The sequence below is a fragment of the Podarcis gaigeae genome (assembly GCF_964106915.1).
Source record: "Podarcis gaigeae genome assembly, chromosome: 5".
In the NCBI taxonomy this organism is placed as follows: domain Eukaryota; kingdom Metazoa; phylum Chordata; class Lepidosauria; order Squamata; family Lacertidae; genus Podarcis; species Podarcis gaigeae.
In genome coordinates, this window is record NC_139681.1 from 12,056,495 (window position 1) to 12,073,262 (window position 16,768).

The 16,768-nt window shown below is 47.4% G+C and overlaps 1 protein-coding gene across 1 annotated transcript in view; it reads right to left on the minus strand.

Moving 5' to 3' along the window:
- Nucleotides 1-6,257, minus strand: part of GTF2F2 (general transcription factor IIF subunit 2) — a 70,996-nt gene extending 64,739 nt beyond the window's left edge. The window contains exon 1 of the mRNA XM_083738562.1: nucleotides 6,068-6,257. Within this exon, the coding sequence (XP_083594688.1) occupies nucleotides 6,068-6,133 (66 nt within the window). The 5' untranslated portion in view covers nucleotides 6,134-6,257. The remainder of the gene's footprint in view (nucleotides 1-6,067) is intronic.
- Between the last annotated feature and the right edge of the window lie 10,511 nt (nucleotides 6,258-16,768).

A 16,768-nucleotide genomic window follows, 5' to 3' on the forward strand; every position in this document is an offset into this window, starting at 1 on the left:
GTAATTTTCGCTCCATAACATACAGTTTTTTCCTCCTAGAAAGTAAGGGGAAATGTCTGTGCGTGTTATGGAGCGAATGCCTACGGATGGCAGGGGAATCTGCTGCAGTTGTGAGCAGTCCGTGGCTTGCTTTGAAACAGCAAAGCAGGTGTAAGCGGCTCCTGTCAGCGAGCCCAGCCGGGGAGGAGGGAGAGAAGCAGAGCGGGAGTTGGCTGCTTTAAAGCAACCCCGTGCTCTGTCCCTGCCTGCAGTTTTTTGCTGTCTGATTTTGGATTAGCCACTGTAGGGGCTGTGTGTGTGTGTGCTTGAGCTATCGTTCTCCTCCTCCTGCTTCCCGTTCACTCTCCCAGTGCCCCTGCAACTTTAGGATTGATACTCTGTGTGTGTGTGAGAGAGAGAGAAAGAGAGGGGGGGGATCGTTCTCCTTCTCTTGCTTCCCGTTCACTCTCCCAGCGCCCCTGCGACTTCCAGCGCCCCTGCGACTTTAGGGTGACTTTAGCATGGATCCACATGGATCCTCAGGATTTTTGCATTGGGCTACCCCAAACTCACCGTCAGATCACATGTCTGTGGCCACAGCATGAACCACAAAAATCATACATCCACTGTTTCGTTTAGAATATTTTTTTTATTGTTTTCCTCCTCTAAAAACTACGTGCGTGTTATGGTCTGGTGCGTGTTATAGAGCGGAAAATACGGTAATCAAAGTCCATAGCCAAGATTCTTCATAATCCAAAAAAGAAAGCACAAGCACATGGGGAGAGTTGCTCTGGCCAGGTATGCTCCTTTCTATATTCATTCATTTACTTACTCACTCACTCTCTCACTCACACACACACTTTCCCCCTCCCCTTTAAATTCTCTATCCCAGGAGCTTCCTAACAGAGCAGAAAAGCCTCATTGGTCATGCTTTCATTTCTCCCCACCACCACCACCTATTCCCATTTTTTTGTCCTCAGAAGAGGTTGAAAAGCCTTCTGCCATGCATGTGTGTGCACACTTTCTCCTACCCATCCAGGCTTCTCCTTCCCCCAACACAAAAACGCAGACCCTCAAAAACTATCAGGTGCTGTGGTGACAGATAAGGAGGGCAGGAAAACCAGTGGCAAGGAGGCTACAATAGCTCCCTTCCCCACTAATTCAAGCGCCACACTTCAGTAAAAGAGAAAACTAACAGAACCTGGCTCCCATTGCTGAAATGAGGCAGGGAGGTGAGTTCAGGCTCCCTTCTCCTTGCATAGAAATGAACAAAATCATACCCCGCCTTCTTCATTTAGCAAAGCAAAATGTCAGTAACAGCATCCATGGTCAGAAAGCCTGCCACAGTCAGAAACACAAAGTGTTTCACGGCCAGAAAACACACCAGTGTTAAAAAGCACTGCCAGATCTACCTATGTGTAGTCCACCACTGTTGCTCAGTCCGTGTATTGTCCCCACTACAATCTTTTTTGCCAGGGCCAGAATTTACTTATATTATTAAATTTACTAGCTGAAAGTGCCCAGCCTTACCAGGGAATGCTAAGATACCAAATAAAAGAGAGATTTTTAAACAGATAGTGCAATTTGTTAGTTTTAAGGCTGTCCATGTGCACATCAACCCACGGCCATAGTGACCTGGGGAACACCTGACCCAGATACAGCCTCAAATCAATTTGGGAGTGTGGCTTATGTAGGGATTTATAAAACCTATCTAGTCAGGAAAAGGGCCGGGCAAGCAGACGCTACCTCTCCTTTCCTCTTTGTCTGACTACACTGCAGAGAGTAGGAGGCTTCACTTCTGCTGGTGCTGCTTTGTCAATGCATTCTTTGCAGAAAACATGCTGGTGAAACACACCTGCAGCCAGGACTGCACCCTTGGAGTGCGATTTTTACAAGCTAGTGCATATGGTTGTCTGCTATGCCAGGCCTGCCTGGCCTCCCCATTCTGCCGTTCCTTCCACCCAGATATTAAAAGCTTCCCAATACTAGGCTGCCTTCAGATGTCTACAGAAGGTTGTATAACTGTTATCTCTTTGACATCTGATGGGAGGGTGCACCACAGAGTGGGCACCACTACCAAGGACCTCTGCCTGGTTCCCTGCAACTTCACTTCTCGCAGTGAGGGCCCTCAGAACTGGGCCTCAGTGTCCAGACTGAACAATGCGGGTGGAGACACTCCTTCAGGTATACAGGACCAAAGTCATTTGTGCTTGGAAGCATACTAGGAGTCAATATAGATCTTTCAGGACCAGTGTTATATGGTCTCAGTGGCCACTCATAGTCACCAATCTGACAGCCACATTCTGGATTAGTTGTAGCTTCCAAGTCACCTTCAAAGGTAGCCCCACGCAGAGCACATTGCAATAGTCCAAGCAGGAGATAACCAGAACATGCACCACTCTGGCAAGACAGTGTGCAGGCAGGTAGGGTCTCAGCTGGCATACCATATGGAGCTGGAAAATAACCACTCTGGACACAGAATTAACTTCTGCCTCCATGAACAGCTGTGAGTCCAAAATGACCCCAAGGCTGCACATCTTGTCCTTCAGAGGCACAGTTACCCATTCAAAACCCAGGAGTCCCCCACACCTGCTCGCCCCCTGTCCTCTAGAAACAGTATTTCTGTCTCGTTGGGTTTCAACCTCAATCCGTTAACCGCCATACATCCTTCAGCTGCCTCCAGACACTCACACAAGATGTTCAATGCCTTCACTGATTCCAATTTAAACAATGGGTAGAGATTAGTATCATCCACATATTGGTGAACAACCAGCCCACCCCCACCCCCGATGATTCCTCCCAACAGTTTCATATAGATATTGAAAAGAATGGGGAGAGGCACCCCAGAAGGGCCCTGGCCCCGAAGGCACTGTGGACGATGAAGCATGTTTTTTCCTTGGCGCATCGGGCACTGACAGTGGAGGGACACCCTCTGCCACCAGCACCCGGTGTGTGGAGGAACAAACTCCATTGGCTATGGCCCTCCAAGGTGCTGGGGTGAAACTGCCGCTGCTCCTGCCAAGTGAGCTGAGGTGGTTTCACCCTGGCACCTTGTGGAGCCGGGCCCGATGTAGCTTGTTTCTCCCTCCGCTTTTCAACATTGCAATGTATCGCTATATCATGATGGTTGGCTGGTGATACATCACAATGTTGAAAAGCTGATATCATCCAGTCCTAGAGAGGACCCTGCAGACTGGAGGCAGGCAACTGTTGTCCCCATCTTCAAAAGGGGAGAAAATGAAGACCCAGGTAACTACTGACTGGTGAGCTTGACGCTGATACTAGGAAAGACCCTAGAACAGATAATTCAACTGTTGGTCTGTGAGCCCTTAGAAAAGGATGCTGTGATTACTAAGAATCCAGTATGGATTTCTCAAAAACATGTCATGCCAGTAGAATCTCATTTTTTTTAAATACAGTTGCAAGTTTGGTGGATCAGGGGGACGCTGTGGATGTAGTATATCTTGTCTTCAGTAAGGCTTTTGACATTATATTATTGCGAGGTTGCTGATAAAATGTGGGCTAGACAAGGTAACTGTTAGGTGAATCTGTAGCTGGTTGACTGACTGAACCCAAAGAGTTCTCACTAATACAGTGGTACCTCGGGTTACATACGCTTCAGGTTACAGACTCCGGTAACCCAGAAATAGTACCTCGGGTTAAGAACTTTGCTTCAGGATGAGAACAGAAATCATGCTCCGGCGGCGCAGCAGCAGCAGGAGGCCCCATTAGCTAAAGTGGTGCTTCAGGTTAAGAACAGTTTCAGGTTAAGAATGGACCTCCAGAACGAATTAAGTACTTAAACCGAGGTACCACTGTAGTTCCTCATCATCCTGGTAAAAATTGACAAGTGGAGTGCTGCAGTGTTCTGTCCTGGGCCTGTTGTTCAACATCTCTATGACTGCATTGGATGACAGAACTGAGCGGATGCTCATCAGATTTGCACAAGAGACAAAACTGGGAGGGGCAGCTAAAGGTTCAGAAGACAGAATTGGGATTCAAGATGACCGTAACAGATTTGAGAATTGGGCCCAAACAAATTGAATTTCAACAGGGACAAATGTCAGGTTCTACACCTACACAGGAATAATCAGCTGCACAAATATAAGACGGGGTTCACCTGGGTTGCAAGCAGGGCTTGTGAAAAGGATCTAGATGTCTTAGCATACCACAAGCTGAACATGAATCAACATCACACAACAGTGTGATGCAGCAACAACAAAAAAGCTAATGATATTCTAGGCTGCATCAACAGCCTGATGAAGTAACAGCACTGCTCTATTTCACTTTCATCAGACCACAACTGTAATACTGTGTCCAATTCTGGGCACCACAGTTTAAGAAGTATATTGAAAAACTGGAACATGTGCAGAGGAGGGTGAGCAAGATGATCAAGGGTCTGGAAACCAAGCCTGAAGAGCAGGGGTCCACAAACTAAGGCCTGGATAAGGCCTGAGGGACTCGTTTATCCGGCCCGCGGCAACCCCCGCCGCCTGCTGCCACCACCCGTTCTTACCGATGCTGTGCTGTGTGGCTGCCCACTTCTGAATCGGAGGAGCACCAGAAATAGCTTGTGCGCATGTGCAAGCGTTATTTGTGCATGCGCAAGCGTTATTTCCGGTACACATCCGGGTCGGAGGAGGCCTGTGCACATGCACACAAGCTATTTCTGGTGCTCCTCTGACCCGGAAGTGCGCCAGAAATAGCGTGTGCACACGCGTATGGGCACGCGCTACCCCGCCCTCCGGCCCGCCGCATGATCGGCGTTGGAGACACCGGCCTGAGGCGCAGTAAGTTTGCTGACCCCTGTTTAAGAGGAACTGTTGAAGGAGTTGGATATGTTTAGCTTGATAAAGAGGAGACTGAAAGGAGATGTGAGAGCCATCTTCAAATATCTAAAGGGCTGCCAAATGGAAGATGGGGTAAGTTTGTTTCCTCCTGCTCCAGAGGAGGGTAGGACTCGAACCACTGTCTTAAAGTTGGGATACTGAGGTCCAGCTCTAAGGGCCTTCTGGCAGTTCCCTCACTGTGAGAAGCCAAGTTACAGGGAACCAGGCAGAGGGCCTTCTCAGTAGTGGCACCCACCCTGTGGAACGCCATCAGATGTCAAGGAAATAAGCAACTAGATGACTTTTAGAAGACATCTGAAGGCAGCCCTGTTTAGGGAAGTTTTTAATGTTTGATGTTTTATCATGTTTTTAATATTCTGTTGGGAGTCGCCCAAAGTGGCTGGGGAAACCTAGCCAGATGGGTGGGGTATAAATAATAAATTACTATTATATTATTATTCCAACTAAACATCAGGACGTGGGTGGTGCTGTGGGTTAAACCACAGAGCCTAGGACTTGCCGATCAGAAGGTTGGCAGTTCGAATCCCCGTTACGGGGTGAGCTCCCGTTGCTCGGTCCCTGCTCCTGCCAACCTAGCAGTTCAAAAGCATGTCAAAGTGCAAGTAGATAAATAGGTACCACTCCTGCGGGAAGGTAAACGGCGTTTCCGTGCACTGCTCTGGTTCGCCAGAAGCGGCTTGGTCATGCTGGCCACATGACCTGGAAGCTGTACGCCGGCTCCCTCAGCCAATAAAGCGAGATGAGCGCCGCAACCCCAGAGTCGGCTCTGACTGGACCTAATGGTCAGGGGTCCCTTTGCCTTTAAACATCAGGAAGAGCTTTCTGGCGCTAACTCGCTCCCTCGGGAGGTGGCAGGAGTCTCTTTCCTTGGTGGGTTTTTAAGCTGAGGCTGGATGGCCACCTCTCATGGATGATAGGTGGGGGGGGGGGAGATCTAGTTGAGACCCCCGAGTTGCAGGGGGTTGGGCTAGATGACCCCCGGGGTCCCTTCCATCTCTGCAATTCTATGAGGGGGTGGGGTCGTCAACCAGCAGACGCCCTCTTTCCCCCCCCCCCGGCCCAAGCTCCGTTCGTCAGGGGGGGGGTCGTGGGCCTGACGCCCCTCAGAAGGCCGGGGGAGGGGCGAGGGCGCTTCAAACCTCCCTCTTTCCCTCAGTTTTCGTGGGGGGCGGGGGCGCTTCTGACGGCGACCCTCTGAGGTGAATAACCTGGTGTCCGTATCGATAGCCGGGGCTCACCTTGACGAGCCACATGCCCGTGTTCTGCTTGGCCCCGGCCAGGTCCAGCTCCCCCTTGTCGCTCATCGCGGCCTCGCAGCGAGAGCGCCGTGAGGGGAAACGGCAGGAACCGGCGGCGCACTCGCAGCTACGGAAGCCCGCAGAGGCCAAACGTCCTCGGGCCGGCGGCCGCTTCCCTGCGCCCGCCCCCTTTTCGTGCACGCTGCGCGAACGCCTCGCCGGCAGAACGCGCGCGGCGACGTCACCCGAGGGGCGGGGACTGTCCCGCGTCAAGCTCCGCCCACTGGGGGGGAGAAGAATGGAAATGCAAATTGCATTGCGTTGTATTGCATTGTATATAAAAATAAAATAAAATAAAATAATAACATAAAATAACAACATAACATAAAATAAAAACATAAAATAATAAAATAAAATAAAATAAAATAAAATAAAATAATAAAATAAACTAATAACATAAAATAATATCATAAAATAAAATAAAATTTGTTTTAGGGACTCTAAAGAAAACTGCTCTTCCTAGGAACGAAAAGGTGTTGTTTTTGCAAACGGTACCCGCCTCTCGAGGAAACATGCAATAGGGATCGTTATTGATCCTGCTTGAAAAGCTCCACAAAAGTGGGGAAATAGCTCGCCCCCTCCTCTGCTGCCTAGCAACCAGGACCAGGTAGCGCCAGATATTTTTGGGCGCAGCTTTTCCTCATCCCTTGCAGATGGACGGACTGCGGTTCTTGGCTCTTCTCAGCAACAGCGATGATGGTCTGTGTATGATCAAGGATGTAAAAAGCAGCCTCTCCCCTTCTTGCCTTTGGTGGTTGCTGCTTGTGAATCAAGTGCCTTATGTTTCCAGTGCTCTCAGCAGACCCCAAGCAATGCCCGTGTACTGTTTCACTATTCAGAAGTGGGAAGCATGGAACAAATAATTCTCACGTGGAACACAGCAGCTGAAAAATAGATGGCAAATTTGGAACGGATTCAGGTTCCAGAGTAATCTCATGATAATACAGTACAAATGACAACTAGTTAAAAAAACACACACATTCATTTCATTTAGCCACAAAGAGATTGACAGATCTACTAGATTTCATACAATGGATCTTGCAGCCCGAAGTGAGTTTTCGACTTCATTTAAATATATCTTAGGAAATAAATGAATCTTAGATCTATAGATTTCACTATTTATACCCACACACATCCTTGTTCTTATTTATTTGTCTGCCAGGAAAACCTATGTACAGTATCTATCTGCTGCAGAGTTATGTGTGTGATTCTGGGCACTTTCTATAAGACATGCATTGGAATGACTGATAATCTGTTTAACAACAAACTCTAAACCTTCTCAGCATTCACTGGTGGTTAGACTTGTTCATTTGAACCAAAAGGGTGTATTCTGCTGGCTCCATAGTGTGGGACATTAGTGCAGTCAAGCCAAGAATTCATGTTTTGCTAGATAGGCTGCAGGTTTCTCACATATCCAATTGCATTTGATTGATGACAAATTCATTTAAGTCACAACTGAAAGGCGCAACATTACTCTACAGATTCCCAAGTGAGCTCTCTCTAATCAGCTTTCGGGAATACCGTAATCACATTCCCCGCATTGAAGGAATGCCAATTAGTAGCCAAAGGGTAATTGAATTTTAAATTGGGATACCCAAAGCAGATTTTGCTAAACACCTGTAGAAATTAGTTCCTAGTTATCCAGTTTTTATGCATAACTAATGCCTTGGTACAAAAAAAAAAAAATCCACTGTCTTTACAGATGATAAACTATTGTTGACAGCTATCAGGCATTTTATGCTTTAGCTCCCAACATGTAGGTTAGCTAGAAATGTTGATTGTTTATACACTGGATGGAAACCACTAGGCTATGAAACTCTTAACAAGGCTTGCATTTAATGTGATAGAAAAATATCCTCCACAAAATGATCCTATAAGCCCCCTCCCTTAAACAAACAACAACCCAGAATTGTGCCACACTTAGGAAAATAGTAGAAGTGCAGGCTTTTATGTCTCCTGCAATGTTAATAAAATTAAAAGAGTAGAGAAAATAGCAGCTTGATTTCTTTTAGGATAGGGAGGTATAAAGGCACTTCAAAGTTTATATTCATTCCTTTTGTAAAACACTTCACAGCATCCAAACATCTCCTCATACATTCAGAAGGATCAGTCTCCCTATATAACAGGGTCACAAAGAGTCGGAAATGACTAATTGACTAAACAACAAACCACTGCCAAATATGGCCAAAAACAAAGGTTGCAGAAAAGCTTGAAAAAGGTATCACTGAATGCAGAGGGTGAGCCAAGGCAGTTCATCCTGCTAATGTATGATAAGTACAGCACAATAAACATCTGGGAGCAAAGCAATTTGCACACAGAGGTCTTTTCAGATCCCCTTGTCCAGTGACAACCCAAATGTTAACCCCCCCCCCCTGAAGATCAAGGCATCCTTTAAGTAGCACCCAACAAGGAAATTCAGGCACCCCCTCCCTTTGAACCAAATTTCAAAGGATTAATATTTAAAATATTGCTTTAAGTGTATCTGCCCGCTTTCGTGACTCCACTTGTCCCTATTGTTCCCTTCTTCAATGCTGATTCTGTAAGACACATTAGCAGAAGTCCCTGTGATTTTTAATTGCTTGCTGGAGAAACAAACAGCATTTGACCCATGCAGCCTGATGCATTAATAGCTCTCCAGATGCCTTCTGCTAGTGAGATATTTCCCCCGCCACCCAATGGTTGCTAGGGAGACTATGCGCCCGTCTCATGCTGCTGACACCAAGCTTTAGCAGCCTTGACTGCTTTCTTCCCTTTGAGACCTACTGAAATCCTAGTCAACGCTTCAACACTTTTCTACGGAGAACTTTGTCTGCATTCTGGTAGATTAATAAGCAGTGCTATTTTTCTAGAAAAAGAGGTGCCGCAATTCACCACAAACACCTTCCTTATTCTCTTATAATGGCAATAGTGCCCACCTAAGAGGTTGTGGGGGCTGTGGGGTTGAAAAGCCCTGTTAATAAGAAAGCAGACAGAGTAATGAAATTTCCAGAGTCGTAAACACATAAGGGGGGCGCGGGTGGCGCTGTGGGTAAAACCTCAGCTCCTAGGACTTGCCAATCGTATGGTCGGCGGTTAGAATCCCCGCGGCAGGGTGAAATCACTCTTAAGTGCAAGTAGATAAATAGGTATCGCTTTATAGCGGGAAGGTAACGCTGGCCACGTGACCCGGAAGTATCTCCGGACAGCGCCACCCCTCGGCCTCTTAAGTGAGATGGACGCACAACCCTAGAGTCGGACACGACTGGCCCATACGGGCAGGGGTACCTTTACCTTTTGAACCCATAAGAGTCAAGCACCAAATGTTCTCATTGCTCAACAGTTTATTTATGAATGAGGGACAAGAGGAGACCGTGGTGTCTTTATGATATATGGTTTGTTTACACATATATACAACCTGAGCCTACTGTTGAGGGACTCACAGCATTAACACCCCAAGCAGGTCTTGCTTCTCCCACAGCCGCAGCCTTGGATTCCAACAGAAATCAGGCATGTCTCTTCTTCACAGATGTCATCCTGCAGCCTGCTTCTAGCTCCTAGCTGTCACACACTCTTTTGCCCTTCTAACTGCCAGCCAGTTGGGCCCACCCATTTGCTCACTAGCACAGAGCCACTTCCTTTGTTACCTTTATGATCCATAATTAGGGATTGTCATGGACTGACGCAGGGGTCAGCAAACCTTTTCAGCAGGGGGCCGATCCACTGTCACTCAGACCTTGTGGAGGGCCAGACTATATTTTGAAAAAAAATAATAATGAACGAATTCCTATGCCCCACAAATAACCCAGAGATGCATTTTAAATAAAAGGACACATTCTACTCATGTAAAAACACACTGATTCCCAGACCATCCGCGGGCCGGATTGAGAAGGCGATTGGGCCGGATCCACCCCCCGGACCTTAGTTTGCCTACCCATGGACTGACGGGTGCAGAGGAGCGGTGGAAGGCACCAGTTGTGAAACCCCCAAGGAACCCCCAGGGGAAGAAGGTTCAGAGCCAGGGAATTGGTGGTGGGACTAGGATGAATGGTCAGAGGGAGAAGAAGGAAGAGAATGGGAAGAGGTGGTGTTGGAAGCTAAAGAGGTAACAGGGTTTCGTGAGCAGGAAGAGGCTGGGGCAGAGAGCAGTCTATGCTCAGAGGCAGAAGCAGAGGCTGGAGAGGAGAGGGGGAGGAGGCAGAGATGAGGTAGGCTGCTGAACATAGCTGTCAAGTGTCCCTTATTTGAAGGGACAGTCCCTTATTCCAGCGCCATGTCCCGCTGCTGTCCCTTATTGATGAATGTCCCTTAAATGATGTCCCTTAAATTTCAAAGGAAGCAGCTCCTCTCCCTCCCTCTCTGCCCGCCAGGGAGGAGGGAGACTCCAACTGTGTTGCTTGGCTGTGTTGCTCACCCAATAAGAAGTCTAAGAATGACTGGGGAGGGTGGAGCTTGCATGCCTTGTGTGTGGCTAGTTAATGCAAGCTGAGGAGGGTTTTGAATGCTGGACGCCATTTTGTTGCACGTGCTGCTGCAAACTTTGTAGTGCAAAGCCAGGCCGGGGAGCCATCTTAAGTTGAGGCTGCATAGGCCTTGTGGTGAATGTGATTCAGATTCTATTCAGTTGAACCTCTGGTTACAAAGTTGGTTGGACAGTGTTCTCGAAGCTACCAGCATGAGTTTGACCAGACTGCAGGAGGACAGGAAGACTGGAGTGCCTGGAACAGGTGAGGCTGCAGGTCCCTTATTTTGGCTGCTGGTCCCTTATTTTCAAGGCTGCTGGTCCCTTATTTTCAAATCTGTAAGTTGACAGCTATGCTGCTGAAGAATCCTGGGAGTCTCCCTATCCTGGTCCCCCACAACTTGCAGATAAATGAAGAGAGCAGAGGAAAGTGAGACAAGACAAAGGAGCCTTGGGATTCTGGGAAAGGAACCTTAGAGGGAGGGGAATTAGAGAGCAGTGGGAAGGCAGGGACCTTCAGTCCTCACAACTGCTTCATTGGGGCAAGAGCTGCTGGAAAGGGCTGTTGTGACCACTAGGGCTGAGCTGTTTTGTTTATTTGATTAAAGAGTTGACTTCACTGACATTGGGTGCTTTATTGTCTTATTGCTGACCTGCAAGTGATTCCAGCTCCTGCCGGGGCCATTACCTCATAAAGGGACGCGAGTGGCACTGTGGCCACTGAGCCTCTTGGGCTTGCTGATCAGAAAGTTGGCGGTTTGAATCCCCACGACAGGGTGAGCTCCCAGCTCCTGCCAACCTAGCAGTTCAAAATCACTCTTAAGTGCAAGTAGATAAATACAGCGGGAAGGTAAATGGCGTTTCCGTGTGCTCTGGCTTACGTCACAGTGTCCCGTTGCACCAGAAGCGGTTTAGTCATGCTAGCTACATGACCCTGTGGACAAACGCTGGCTCTCTCAGCCTGAAAGCAAGATGACCACTGCAACCCAATAGTTTCCTTTGACTGGACTTAACTGTCCAGGAGTCCTTTACCTTTACCTCAAAAAGAAGCTGGCCTGGCTATTCCAGTAATTGAATTCTTGCCAGATCCAGAAATTAGCAGGGGACTCGGGTATACAGTACAGTGGTACCTCGGGTTAAGAACTTAATTCGTTCCGGAGGTCCGTTCTTAACCTGAAACTGTTCTTAACCTGAAGCACCACTTTAGCTAACGGGGCCTCCTGCTGCCGCCGCGCCGCTGATGCGAGATTTCTGTTTTCATCCTGAAGCAAAGTTCTTAACCCGAGGTAATATTTCTGGGTTAGCGGAGTCTGTAACCTGAAGCGTCTGTAACCCGAGGTACCACTGTATACCCTAAATGCCCTCCCCCACCTCGCCCACCAAACCCACAATATTTCACCCCACATTTTGTCAGGGCCCATGTATCTTGCTGCTTGGAGGAATGCAATGTTCACCTCACAGCTAGTGTTTCTATTGTTCTGAGGATGTTGTGTTGAACAACATGGCTTGTCTCACAGACAGCTGTTGAATGGCATCCAAGTCCTTACTATTCATGACTGATGCAAGTCTCATGTGAGCAGGAGAGGAGGGAGGCCAAGAGGCAAAGTTGAGTCCAGCTAGTGAAGAGATAAGCATGTCTTCCTCTCCTGATGCAACAACTTCCCTTCCATGCCGATTTCCCAGAACCAGGAGAGGCATGAAGAGGGCGGTGGAGAAGTAGCTTCACACAGGTGTAGTCTCAGATTGCTTGGGGATAAACCAGGAGAATAGGGGACTTAAGGCAGCTGTGGGGAGGCAGGGACCTTCAATCTCAGCAGCTGCTTCATGGGGGCAAGACCTACAAGGGATGAGTGGTAGTGCTCATTGGGCCTGACACTCCTGTGCAGATCCTGTTTTTGCTAATAAAGAGTTAACTCCAACTTGCTGGTGTGATTTAGTGCTGGCTAGCTCCTGTCAGCTGGTTTGCATGAGCCAGCTCAGGGATTCCTTGTGTGGCACAGCTTTGAAGCCTGTATTTTCCCTTCCTATCCCAAGTATCAGCTAGATTTTGACATTCAGGGCCTTCTTGGCAGTGGCGCCCTCCCTGTGGAATGCCCTCCCACCAGATGTCAAAGAGAGCAACAATTACCAGACTTTTAAAAGACATCTGAAGGCAGCCCTGTTTAGGGAAGCTTTTAATGTTTGATGTATTACAGTATTTCAATATTTCAATATTTTTTTTGGAAGCCGCCCAGAGTGGCTGGGGAAGCCCAGCCAGATCGGCTGGGTATAAATAAATTATTATTATTATTATTATTATTATTATTATTATTATTATTATTATTATTTATTGGGTTTAGGGTATGTCTTCCACCCCAATTTATTACAATACCATCCTCTATTATAATTCCCTTGCTTTTGATATTTAAGTTGTAACTACATCCCTTAAATCTGCAATTAATGGGCTAACATTGCGGGTGATACCCAACAAAATAGTTATTTGGGCTTCTTGTTGTGCCATGGAATTACCTTCCCTCTCCTTTCCTGCTCCCTCACCCTATATCTGTTATTGATTCTTCCCACCCCCCAGCCTTCCAGAGCAGATTTTCTTTGTGGGGACACTATGGGAAGAGTAGAGGGAGGCGAAATTCTGATTCACGAATGGAACTGTTGGATACTGTCCTGGACATGCATTCAGTTTAACCTGCAACACGGAAAATATGTTGCCTTGGCAACTGAAGGGAAACTGTTGGGTGCTTAAAATAAATTGTCCATGCATGCAGGGCTAACCCAAGGCATTTTGGTATCTGAGGAATAATATCCACAAGTCCCTCCCCAATTAAAATAGATGACCATTTGCCATCTTCTAATGAACCTGTTAGCTTTGGAACCTAATAGTGAGGTCAGCCCTTGTATACACAGAAGAAGTGCTTCAGACATAATACAGTGCTACCTTGGGATACATACGCTTCAGCTTACATACGCTTCAGCTTACATACGCTTCAGGTTACAGACTCCACTAACCGATAAATAGTGCTTCAGGTTAAGAACTTTGCTTCAGGATGAGAACAGAAATCGTGTTCAGGCGGCGCGGCAGCAGCAGGAGGCCCCATTAGCTAAAGTGGTGCTTCAGGTTAAGAACAGTTTCAGGTTAAGTACGGACCTCTGGAACAAATTAAGTACTTAACCCGAGGTACCACTGTAGTTAGCATTATGTGAACAGATGTAGATGGACCTTTATGCTCACAAACTCCTATTCATTTTCATGGAACAATCCTTTCTTTCCATTTGAGGCAAATTATTCTTCAACATTCAGATGAACTTGGTGCTGTGGGTTAAACCACAGAGCCTAGGACTTGCCAATCAGAAGGTTGGTGGTTCGAATCCCCGCAACGGGGTGAGGTCCCGTTGCTCGGTCCCTGCTACTGCCAACCTAGCAGTTAGAAAGCATGTCAAAGTGCAAGTAGATAAATAGGTACCGCTCCGGCGGGGTAAACGGCGTTTCCATGCGCTGCTCTGGTTTGCCAGAAGTGGCTTAGGCATGCTGGGCACATGACCCGGAAGCTGTACGTCTGCTCCCTCAGCCAATAAAGCGAGATGAGCGCCGCAACACCAGAGTTCGTCATGACTGGACCTAGCGGTCAGGGGTCCCTTTACCTTTACCTTTACCTTTACCTTTACTTATCAGTCCCGGTTTCAGGTTTGAACAAAGGAAGAAGCGAGATGCTGCCTCCAAGGCCAACACGAAGTACACAAGTCCAAGGCTCAAGTACATTAATGCGAAACCACAAGTTGGGAGTTATCTCCCCAAGAAAACAATCAAACTCCTCTTAGGTCTTGGACTCATACATTTCCAGTTGCCCTTGGAGGCAGCAATTCACCTCTTCCTAGGAAAAGTGTGACTTGATTTGTGGTTGGAATAGTCTGGTCTAGCAATTTTGGTAATATATTCTCGTTATTGACATCTAGCTTGGGCTGAACTTCATTAAATGTATATACCACCCTTCACCCCTATTAAATTTCTATGCCACCTTTCATTTATAGGTCAAAACCAGCACTTTGAATGGGAAAACTAATTGGCAGCCAGTGTGGTCAAGCCAGGATTGACATTATAGGCGCAAACCGTTTTGCCCTGGTGAGCTACCTGGCCACTGAATTCTGCACCAGCTGAAGTTTCTGAGCCATTTTGAGGCGGCCCCACATGTAACATGTTGCAGCAATCTCACCTAGAGGTTTTGTTGTTGTTGTTTAGTCGTTTAGTCGTGTCCAACTCTTTGTGACCCCCTGGACCAGAGCACGCCAGGCACTTCTGTCTTCCACTGCCTCCTGCAGTTTGGTCAAACCCATGCTGGTAGCTTTGAGAACACTGTCCAACCATCTCGTTCTCTGTCTTCCCCTTCTCCTTGTGCCCTCCACATTTCCCAACATCAGGGTCTTTTCCAGGGAGTCTTCTCTTCTCATGAGGTGGCCAAAGTATTGGAGCCTCAGCTTCAGGATCTGTCCTTCCAGTGAGCACTCAGGGCTGATTTCCTTCAGAATGGATAGGTTTGATCTTCTTGCAGTCCATGGGACTCTCAAGAGTCTCCTCCAGCACCATAATTCAAAAGCATCAATTCTTCGGCGATTGGCTTTCTTTATGGTCCAGCTCTCACTTCCATACATCACTACTGGGAAAACCATGGCTTTAACTATACAGACCTTTGTTGGCAAGGTGATGTCTCTGCTTTTTAAGATGCTGTCTAGGTTTGTCATTGCTTTTCTCCCAAGAAGCAGGTGTCTTTTGATTTCGTGGCTGCTAGAGGTTACTAGAGCATAAAACAATAAGGGTGCAGCTGGGCCACCAACTGAAGCTGATGGAAGGCACTCCTTATCACCGAGGCCACCTGAACCTCAAGCAACAGCAATGGAACCAGGACCCCCAAGCTGCGTACACCCTCCTTCAGAGGGATGTGTAACCCCATCGAGAGCAGGCCACTTCCCATCCATCCAGTCTAGGGAACCACCCGCTAACCATGAATTGGACTTCACCTTATTGGCTCTCATCCAGTCCATTACTGAGGCAAGGCAGCCGTCCAGTACATCTACTGCCACACCTGAATATATAAAGTAGAGCTGTGTGTCATCAGCATATTGCTGACAACACATTCCAAAACTCCGGATGACTTCAGGCTTTCACCCAAGTGTCAGGAGACCTCTTGGCCATTGTCTTCCTCAGCAACACAATTTCGGCAGCACTTAATTGACTTTTTCTTGCTCTGCATTTTATTTTCTCTGGTTACTTGCTGTGCTAGTGAACTAGGTAAAGGTAAAGGGACCCCTGACCATTAGGTCCAGTGGTGGCTGACTCTGGGGTTGTGGCACTCATCTCGCTTTATTGGACGAGGGAGCCGGCGTACAGCTTCCGGGTCATGTGGCCAGCATGACTAAGCCGCTTCTGGCGAACCAGAACAGCGCACGGAAATATTGTTTCCCCTCCTGCCGGAGCAGTACCTATTTATCTACTTGCACTTTGACGTGCTTTCAAACTGCTAGGTTGGCAGGAGCAGGGACCGAGCAATAGGAGCTCACCCCGTTGCGGGGATTTGAACCACAGACCTTCTGATCGGCAAGTCCTAGGCTCTGTGGTTTAACCCACAGCGCCACCTGCGTCCCTGTGCTAGTGAACTAGGGGACCTTATTTTCCCCCACCCATGAAGTAAGGGATTTATTGAATCCATATTGATTTGATGTTGTGCAGATATGTTGATAGAGAAGGAAGTGAACCCTTCGGAGAACGAGAATTGCCTCTAATCCTTTGCTGCTTGTTTATAAAGCCTTACCACTTTCAGTTTTCTTGACTGTCTCCTCATCTTGGCCCAGATGACCGTTCCAACTTCGCTAACATTTAGGGTGCATATTTGCCGAGTCTCCTCCCATCATCTCGCAGATTGAATTAATTTGTTTTGAAATCAATTTCAGTATTTTCTCTATTTACATATTGTTTGTGGCACAGAAACTCATATGGCATGTGTTTCATACTCAGAAGGAATATATCAGTTAGATTCTCTGTATCTTTAAGAAGACTGTATGGGATTGAAATTTTGCTCCCATTACCTCCTCTTTTTTATGGGGATACTAATACAGTGGTACCTCGGGTTACATACGCTTCAAGTTACAGATGCTTCAGGTTACAGACTCCACTAACCCAGAAATAGTACCTCGGGTTAAGAAATTTGCTTCAGGAT